General features: G+C 47.7%; 1 protein-coding gene across 1 annotated transcript; it reads left to right on the plus strand.

The window, feature by feature from the left end:
- Positions 1-2489: 2489 nt before the first annotated feature.
- Positions 2490-6372, plus strand: LOC103636020 (probable inactive leucine-rich repeat receptor kinase XIAO). Its single transcript, XM_008658389.4, has 4 exons — positions 2490-3310; positions 3882-4142; positions 4229-5119; positions 5596-6372. Exons 1-4 carry the CDS (start codon positions 2572-2574, stop codon positions 6063-6065), a joined length of 2361 nt encoding a protein of 786 aa, XP_008656611.1. The 5' UTR covers positions 2490-2571; the 3' UTR covers positions 6066-6372.
- The last annotated feature ends 4009 nt before the right edge of the window (positions 6373-10381 follow it).

Raw genomic sequence — 10381 nt, forward strand, 5'->3', positions numbered from 1 at the left:
TGAGTTCCTGCGTATGATTAATATTTTTGGATCTTGATATTTGTACTCTATTTTCTTTCCCATTCTGTTCATTCCACTCGCTTACCTTTTTGAACATATTGTCTATTTATTCTTATTTTTTATAGATTCCTTTGCCTGAACGAACAGAATTAGAGGACCCTGATGAAATGCAGAAATGGAAGTGGAGTTTAAAGAAGGCAAAGAAAACTAACCGTGAGCTGCATGCTGAGAGATGTGACAGTGAGCTCAAACTCTTGGTATGCAGCATAAATAATTACTGTTCATTCTTGCTGAGATACTGTGGTGCAGTTTATATGCTATTGCTTTGCTGGAATTATACTTGTTTCTTTTCTGTAAACATGTTGCTCGTAAATTGAGAGAGAAGGATGGATTTTATTACCCTCACAATTTAGATTTCCGTGGGCGTGCATACCCTATGCATCCTCATTTAAGTCACCTAGGTTCAGATCTTTGTCGGGGTGTTCTAGAGTATGCTGAAGGGCGGCCACTAGGAAAGTATGGGTTGTGCTGGTTGAAGATACACTTGGCTAACAAATATGGTGGTGGCATTGAAAAGCTTTCTCACGAGGGCAAGCTAGCTTTTGTGGAGAACCAACTGTTTGATATATTTGATTCAGCATCAAATCCTGTTGATGGGAACTGCTGGTGGACGAATGTTGAGGATCCCTTTCAGTGTTTAGCTGCATGCATGGACCTTTCTGATGCCTTAAGAAGTCCATCACCTTACCATGCTGTCTCTCACCTGCCTATTCATCAGGTATTGATTTTTTGCATGTCCTAGGACTGGCCTTTCACAATATTATTTTTCTTGGCTTCGAAAATGAGACATACAATCTAGGATTTTAGTATTAATTAATCACTTCTGGTGTGGATAAGTTGAAGGATATTGTAGTCCATTTTAGAGTTAATGTCATATGCCTAGAAAGTGCATTTGTTGATGCTCTGAGCAACTGCATAGCCTACATTTCATTTCAATGCTAATTTGTTGGTTATCATTGTTTTTGTTGTCAGGATGGTTCATGCAATGGTTTACAACATTATGCCGCTCTTGGAAGGGACTATGTAAGTGTGTTCAACTTTAGAATTCTGTTCAGCTTTTCATCCTTTTATTATTATGCACCTCATGATGTGGTTTAGGGTTTGGTCGGGTCGTAGTTTTTCTCTTCCTTATAAGTTTGGTTTCCTTTTGGGTCTTGGTTTTAGATTTTTCTATCCTACCTTCTTTGTGGAGGATAGTTTTTTTTGTACGGGGCTCTCCCCCCATTTTCTAAGCCTATGGTTAGCCGATCTTGTATATGGCCGTGTAAAACACAGTTTTACACTATAGACTGCATTGTTTATAGAGTGAAATTTGAAATAGGAGATGAGGATGAGTAAAATGCTAGAGATAGCCCTAATATAAAGATTACCTAGCTCTCCTATGTGTTCGAGAAAAAACTCATGATGTGGTTTGAGAAGAATTAGCACTTGTGCTTATCTATTGTCATACAGTCTGATTTCCCCAACATGCAACAGCATCCTGAAAATCACAGGAGTAAAAAGGACTTAATTTTTAGTTTCACTATTAATTTATCTTTATTTTTCTTAGTTATAAATAGCTGGCATTGGATCTTCTGTTTTCCTTTAAGAATTCTTGAAAGCAGTAAGTGAACTGATTTCTGCAAGAATTTTTCAAGTGAGAGCATTAAGTTTGTTGTCATCCTGTTAGTTTAAGAATTGATAAGCATATTGACTGCCTTAAAATCTTCATATGTGCATGGTTGATATAATGATGATGCTATTCAATGTGCTAGAGTCAGCCTTGAAATTTGTCAATCCATTTTCTCCAGTATTATCTGGATTGTACCTTTTGAAACCTCAGCTTACAAAGGTCTCATTTTCTCGTGATTTCATGAAATTCTAAAATTGGTGGTAGGTTTTGTAACACAAAGGAATTACAACTTTTGGTGTTACAACAATATATATGATTTCCCCATTTGCGTTATAATTTGAGGAACCAAACAGCACGTAAAGTGCAATTACCCAGATATACACTACAGATAAGTTGTTTCTTACACTAATATATGCTCTCGTATAGATGGGAGCGGTTGCTGCAACCTTGTTCCCGGAGAGAAACCCGCAAATATCTACTCAGAAATAGCTTCTAGGTGAGTTTCTTCCTGCTGGTTCCCTTGTTGCTCCTGTCACAACTCACATCTCTTATAAGCACTACAGTCCAGGGTGACTGCTTGTTAATTTTGCGTGTTTATTAGTTATTGATGTACTTTGAATATGTACACCTTACAAAACGTTTTTGTTTTTTTTAATGTGACAGCAGAAGCTATGCCTTTCAATTAAGAATGGTAGAATTGGTCTAGATGTACGTAAATTACAATTTGTTTTATTTATATATATTTTTTTTCATGTATTACCTAACACTGTCTATATATACATAAATTATCATACTGTTATATGTTCCCGTTGCAACGCACGATCACACCTAGTTAAGATGAAGCGTGGCCAACCTAGGAAATAAAAAAAGTAGACGGTACGCTGTTTTACCCCACTGACATGCCAGACCCCACAGCTATATGCTCGCGGTCACGGCTGAGTGGCTTTGACCCGGGCTGCTCCGCTCGGTTCGGGGGCCGCCAGCCCGCCACGCTATTATCACCGCCACTCCACTCAGCTCCGTTCAGGAGGTCAGCTGCCTGCGCCCCAGCCCCATTCGGCCATTCCATTCCTTTCCGAGCCCTCACACCTGCACGCGCCCACGCACCCGCACCAAGAACCACGCGCGGGCCTGTCCCTGTCGCAGCTCACACGCGCAACGGGGGGCGCGCCGCGCAGGCGATGGTCTCCGCCCGCCTCGTCGCGCTGGCCGCCTTCCACCTCCTCGTCCTCTTGGCCATGGGCCCGGGCGAGGCGCGCGCGGCGGACGGCGGCGAGGTGCGCGCGCTGCTGGCGCTGGGGGCCGCGCTGGACCCGACGGGCCGCCTGCTCCCGTCGTGGGCGCCCGGCCGCGACCCCTGCGCGCCGCCGCCGTCCGGGGGCTTCGATGGCGTCGCGTGCGACGACAGCGGCGCCGTCGCCAACGTCTCGCTTCAGGGGAAGGGGCTCGCCGGCACGCTCCCGCCCGCCGTCGCCGGGCTCCGCTCCCTCACGGGCCTCTACCTCCACTACAACGCGCTCCGCGGTGGCATCCCGCGGGAGCTGGCGGCGCTCGCCGCGCTCACCGACCTCTACCTCGATGTCAACAACTTCTCGGGGCCCGTCCCGCCGGAGATCGGCGCCATGGCATCACTGCAAGGTACACAACTCTGCCTCTCTCGCTAGCTCAGATTGCCAGATCCTGCTCGTGCCGCACGCTCGCTGACTCGCATCGCCATGCATGTGACCATGCCGTAGACTTGGCTCTGCATTGCTCCTTGGGTCGATGATTGGTTTGCCCCCCTGTGTTTTTAATTCCTTGCCGGTCGACTTGCTTGGCGTTTCTCCACTCCAAGTCAAAAACTAAAATGCGGCTTTACCTAACTACCATACGGAGTACCCTTTGGATTTTTTTTTCTTTCTGAAGATGTTGCCGTCGCAACTCGCAAGTGGCAACTAAAACAGGCAACTCCTGCTGCTCAGATTGCAACATTGTGAACATTTCCTTCTTTGATTCTTTGTTGCCCCACTATACTACTCATTCAGTCACACCAAATTAGTACTACCCCCAATCAGACGGTTTGGTAATGCTGCTGATGTTGGTACTCCGATCCAAATGTTTGTAGCCACAACCGCTAGCCGGTACTACTGCTTGTCCTTGCTTTGCATCTCCATCTCCTGCCTGATTCTGAATGAATGCTGCTGATGTTGATATGTCCATGGCGGTGCAGTGGTGCAGCTCTGCTACAACCAGCTCACTGGGAGCATCCCCACCCAGCTGGGCAACCTCAGCAGGCTCACCGTGCTGGCCCTGCAGTCCAACCGCCTCAACGGCGCCATCCCCGCCAGCCTCGGCGACCTGCCGCTGCTTGCGCGCCTGGATCTCAGCTTCAACCGCCTCTTCGGCTCCATCCCCGTCAGGCTCGCGCAGCTGCCCAGCCTTGTCGCGCTCGACGTCAGGAACAACTCACTCACTGGCAGCGTGCCCGCCGGTAAAGACTCCATCCATTTGTCTGCGTCGACCGATTTTTGAGAGCGATAATAAAGCTGACTGGTTTCCTGCTTGCTGCGTCCCAAGAACTGGCCGCCAAGTTGCAGGCCGGCTTCCAGTACGGGAATAACAGCGACCTGTGCGGCGCGGGGCTGCCCGCGCTCCGTCCGTGCACCCCGGCGGACCTCATCGACCCGGACAGGCCGCAGCCCTTCAGCGCTGGCATCGCGCCGCAGGTCAGGCCCTCCGACGGGCGCGCGCCATCTACCAGGGCGCTCGCGGCAGTGGTCGTCGTCGCCGTGGCCCTCCTCGCGGCCACGGGGGTCGGCCTTCTCGCGCTCTCATGGCGTCGGTGGCGCCGACAGAGGGTCGCGGGGGGATCGCCGTCGACGGTCTCCGGCGGCCGGTGCAGCACCGAGGCTGCGCCGTCCGCGGCGAAGGCGTCGTCGGCTCGCAAGAGCGCGTCGTCGGCGCTGGCGAGCCTCGAGTACTCCAACGCCTGGGACCCGCTGGCCGACGCGCGCGGCGGGCTGGGCCTCTTCTCGCAGGACGCGCTGGCACAGAGCCTCCGCATCAGCACGGAGGAGGTGGAGTCCGCGACGCGCTACTTCTCGGAGCTCAACCTCCTCGGGAGGCGCGGCAAGAAGGCCGGCGGCCTGGCGGGCACGTACAGGGGCACGCTCCGCGACGGCACCTCCGTGGCCGTGAAGCGGCTGGGCAAGACGTGCTGCCGCCAGGAGGAGGCCGACTTCCTGAGCGGGCTGAGGCTGCTCGCGGAGCTCCGCCACGACAATGTGGTCGCGCTGAGGGGGTTCTGCTGCTCCAGGGCGCGCGGGGAGTGCTTCCTCGTCTACGACTTCGTGCCCAACGGCAGCCTGTCGCAGTTCCTCGACGTCGACGCCGACAACGCCGGCGGCGGCAGCGGCCGTGTCCTCCAGTGGTCCACGAGGATCTCCATCATCAAGGGCATCGCCAAAGGTAGGTACCCCGAGTGGAAAAGCACATCCTGTCACTCTCTTGCTATCAGTTGGTTAGCAGTGAGTGTCACTACTGATCCCCCACTAGTGGTTTGCTGATGCCCACATTTTCCCCTGGATTCACACGTACTGTGCATACTTGTTCACATGGTATGCGCATGCAAGCATTTGGCACATTGATTCACTCAATCACTGGATGGATAGTACATCGATTCATCCGTGCTGCGCTGGTCGCTCACATGGGTGTGCGAAACCCTGTGACTGTGCAGCAGGCAGGGACGCAGCAATATTCACATTCTGAAGTCTGAACACTGTATGCACTGAAAAGCTCTCTGCATGACATGTCTCAAAAACCTTTTGGTGCTACTTCTATCAGAGTAACCGTTTCTATCAGTGTGCTGTGAGATACCGGTAATTTTTAGCTCTTGCGCAACCGTCTAAATCGTGCATCCTTTTTTTTTTGTGTGTGTGTTCCAGGAATTGAGTATCTGCACAGCACAAGGACGAACAAGCCGGCCCTCGTCCACCAAAACATCTCAGCGGACAAGGTCCTGCTGGACTACGCGTACAGGCCCCTCATCTCCGGGTGCGGCCTGCACAAGCTCCTCGTGGACGACCTCGTCTTCTCGACGCTCAAAGCCAGCGCCGCCATGGGGTACCTGGCGCCGGAGTACACCACCGTGGGCCGCTTCTCGGAGAAGAGCGACGTGTACGCGTTCGGGGTCATCGTGTTCCAGGTGCTCACCGGCAAGAGCAAGGTGACGACGACGCATGCGCAGCTGCCTGACAACGACGTCGATGAGCTCGTCGACGGCAACCTGCAGGGGGATAATTACTCGGCGGCCGAGGCCGCCCAGCTGGCGAAGATCGGCTCGGCTTGCACCAGCGAGAACCCGGACCAGAGGCCGACGATGGCGGAGCTGCTCCAAGAACTGAGCACCGTCTGAAATCTAATGGAGGTCCAACAATCATCCGCTGTAACTGTTTCATGCAAGAGTCACATGCCTTTTGTAACCTAGCTACGTACGTACCCTGTCTAGGATCACCAGTCAGTAATCGCTGATCTTAGAAAGAATCTGAGCTAGTAGGCTCTACTAGTTAGCTAGTAATCGCTGATCTTAGGAAGCACATGTGCCCATGATCATGAGATCTTGTATGCTAATGATGTGTCGTTACCACCGCTTTTGAAAAGTGTGCATTGTTTGGATGTGCTCTAGTACATGGTAGTAATGTGAATGCAGCCATTTCCTGCAACACTATTTTTTTCTTTCCTGGAGGCCTTGTGACCGCAAGGGTACCTGCAACCCTCTGTGCCAAATTTGGCTGCATCTCGGGCCTGGGGTGAAATGCATGGCTAGCACCATCCCAGGGAGGAAGGAGCCAAGAGTCCTGGAAGGCATGTGAGCTATAGATTGTTGTGTTGTCTTGTTTGTTGTTCGTGTTTGGGTCCTGGCTTGTGATCGCGCACAGGGGGCAGTCAGGCGATGGTATCTGACAGAGGGTGAAAGCGCACGGGCACGGTGGTCCTAGCTGGGCTTCATTTGCTAGAGGCCGAGAGGCGGGACAAAATAGACTCTACCGAGCAATAGAATACTAAAATTATAGCAGTGAAGAACAAGAACGCAGCTGATCCAAAAGAACGCCACCCAAGGTGAGGCTGCCTTGCTATGTGACACTGCTTATTTTGTGGGATAGTGGATTCTGAAATGGGGTATTTGGAGCTAGCATAGCAAGGTTCATATGCTAGCCGCAGGTCTACAAAACCAGGTCATGCGGCACTAGTAATGCACTGGCGTACGTCTCTACAGAACCTAGGCAATTTACCTAGATAAATTCATAGAATCATGGTAATGTAGCAACTAAAAAGCACCAAATAAATAATCCCATAGTTTGTAAAGTTGGTTGGATAGATCTTATGTTCTTGTGCTCATGCATCCACCTATTTGGAATCCTAAGAGCTAATAGTTGATCAGCTAACACGTGTAGAAAAGAGCTCTAAGCTAGCAGTACACATAAATTTTTACTGGCGGTATCAGTTACCGCGCGACAGTGAAAATAAATAGGTGGGGCGGGCTTAAGGAACCGTCAGTAGAAACATATTTCCACTTGCGGTTTACTTAACACAACCGCAAGTGGAAAGAGGTTATTTCCACTGCTGGTTGATATAAAAAGAACCGTCAGTAAAAATAACATTTTCATTGGCGGTTCCTTAAGCCAACCGCCAGTAGAAATAGCTTATTTCAACTGGCGGTTGTGTTAAGTGAATGATCAATGCAAACTTATTTCCACTGCGGTTTTTTAACACAACCGCCAGGAAGCTTTATGTTATAAATACACCTTCTTCCTCTCGACAGAAACTGTAGGTCGCACCCAACTTGCATTGGAGGCGATTTTGGAGGTCTAGATTTCACATAATACAAGGGGGCATGTGCCACAATTCAGTTGAATTACCAACACAACCGTCAAACAGTGCAAAATACCTATGGGCACAATACATTACATACACACATTCATCTAACTACTACAAAGCTAGTCCGTACTAGAGAGTACTCAGTACCACAATACATTATAACACAAATCAGATTCATCTAACTACTTCATTACATCCACTGAGGAACATCACACTTACCCACACTTGTTGAATCACAAAATCCAAAATAGCTCCATTTCGGATTCCTTTGTTAATAATCTATGTACAGTTAAAAAATTGTTAGTAATTTGTGCAAACCCAAATACGAAAATGAAACAAACTTAACTTCACTAACACTACTACATGTTGACTACATCAACGATACTCCAGCAGCGATCCAATCTCTCACTAATGTCATTTCTTGACGTGCATTACCAGTCACCCAATCTGACACATCGTAATCAACTTGGCCATACGAACTACTCCCCGATCATTCTATGTGGACTCGGTACAACAAATAGTTGTGCAAAGCAAAACAAGCAATTACAATATTCACTTGCCTGCTTCTTTCGTACATTGGGAGTCCTCGTAGCACATGCCACCTTGATTTGAGAAGTCCAGAAGCCCGTTCAACTACATTTCGTAGACTCGAGTGGTGGAAATTGAACTTTTCCTCCACAACTTCTACTCCTCTTCGATGAAAATCTTCTAAGTGATATCTCTGATTCCGATATGGTGGCAAGTAACCTTCGCGAATTGCATAACCAGCATCCACTAGATAATACCTCCTTGTACACAAACAAATAAACTCAGAAAAACATTTACTAGAGCGTAGTGAAGACAATATATGCAATGCCAACATAACATGCCACCATACATGCTGGTGAGTGTGGATAATTCGCTTCTCCCATGCAATCTCTGAGCACTACCATGTCGTGACAAGAACCAGCCAACCTCCCGCCTACAAAAGTGAACCGCATATCCATGTCCACTACCCCTAATACATTGTAGCTAGGCCACTCTTTTATGTTTTTGTAGTCCAACCTCGACTCATGACATACGTGAGCTGGAATGTGTGTACCATCTAAGGCTCCTATGCACCCGCCAAAGAAAGAGGCATAAGGCATGAGCTTGTTATGCACTTTAGAATACGCTGGATCCTTTGGACATATATTAGTTTGTGTAAAACCATACATAGCATCTGCCACATGAGCCATTTTCCTACTAATGGTATCCAAAGACCTTTCGAACTTGTCTCTAATTTGGCGTGACACCTGTTGTGTCCCACAAGCCCATAAGAACATCCCTAATGCCTCACATGACTCCACCTCTTGTGTTGATCTTAACCAGTGATACCTCACTAAAGTATCATGCAATTCTATAAAAGCATTCGAAGTCATACGAAAGTTGTCTTCACACTTCCTAAAGTCCCTCAAATTATGTTCCACCCATTGTCGTCATGTCATGTGCGATAATGGAGGGGAGGATTAATCATAGGAGCAGTAGTGCATGAACGAGAAGCGAAAGCAGCTAGAACTGTGTTGCTGCACCCGCTTGCTAGAACATGATGGAGCTATCATCACTTGTCGTGTCGTTGTGGCCTGAGTCTTCTGCACTGCTCATCTCAGAGTTGTCTACATTTACAACATTCAATTACATTCAAATACACTTTAGCTACATCACATCAATTGCAATCCACAAACTAGAGTTCAAACTAAACTAAACTTTACTTCAGGGTTTAGATCACCGAGTCGCTAGATACCAGGTATACAATTCTAGGTCTTGTGCTAATCCAAATGGACCTACAAGTATACAAAAATATGTAGTCAGAACAAATCTTTCAAAACAGAAATGCAATACTTAACACAAATGTTATAAAACTGAAGTGCACAAGCACACAAATCAAACTGAACTGCAATATTACTACACTGTAGGTATGTTGATTGATTACAACAACAACACAATGTCCGCATACATCAAAGTGTTATTACAAGACCACACAGACAAGCTACTTCGAAAAATGTCTCGCGACCTTTATTTGTTAGCGCAATTGAACCTAATCCAACGGAGCCATCCCTCTTTAGTTTGCATAGAAAGGTAAGCCCTCCTATTTAGGTCGTTGTTGCACAACATAAGTCCCATGCAGTACAAATCAGAGTCTTCTCCAAGACCATCTCGCTTTAAAAGTCGCACAACTTTGTCAAGTTCTTGTTGTGCCCGACGTAGAGTTCTTCGGTTTCTGATGTAAATGGACTCAGAAATATTAGCAATATGATCTTCCAAACTCATCTTTTTCTTAGGAGGGCTATCCACTGCATCTTCCCTGATTGACCTTTTGGACGATGATATAATATTAGAGCAACCTACATGGTCGTTAGATAAGTATGGAGTATCCTCGCTGCCATAGTTGGGAGAGGGCTCATGAACACCTCCAACACTAATCAAGTTGCCCCTGTCGTGTGTGGCTCGGCTGAACAAAGTGTACAACTCATCAAGAAAGGGTGGTTGTTTTCCTCGATTGGCCTATTGAGTACTAGGATCCTGCGTTTGAACATAGTGCAGATTTAGTATTGGTCCATAGGACAAATAAATTGTAATAAATTATTAGCTAGTTGAGCCAGCTAATGAACTAATTGTTAGCCAGAGGTAATTAACAATTAGCTGATGTATTAACTGGTATTAGCTAAGGGTGTTTGGAACCCATCAACTAATTGTTAGTAGCTAACTATTAGTTTTACAGGTTCCAAATAGGACCATAAGAGGGCTATCCTTAAGATTTCTATTTGGCTGAGCTAACGATAAACATGGGTCTACTTAATACAATAATATGTCATCAGGTCGTCGGGGCATGCC

Source organism: Zea mays, chromosome 8 (assembly GCF_902167145.1).
Source record: "Zea mays cultivar B73 chromosome 8, Zm-B73-REFERENCE-NAM-5.0, whole genome shotgun sequence".
In the NCBI taxonomy this organism is placed as follows: domain Eukaryota; kingdom Viridiplantae; phylum Streptophyta; class Magnoliopsida; order Poales; family Poaceae; genus Zea; species Zea mays.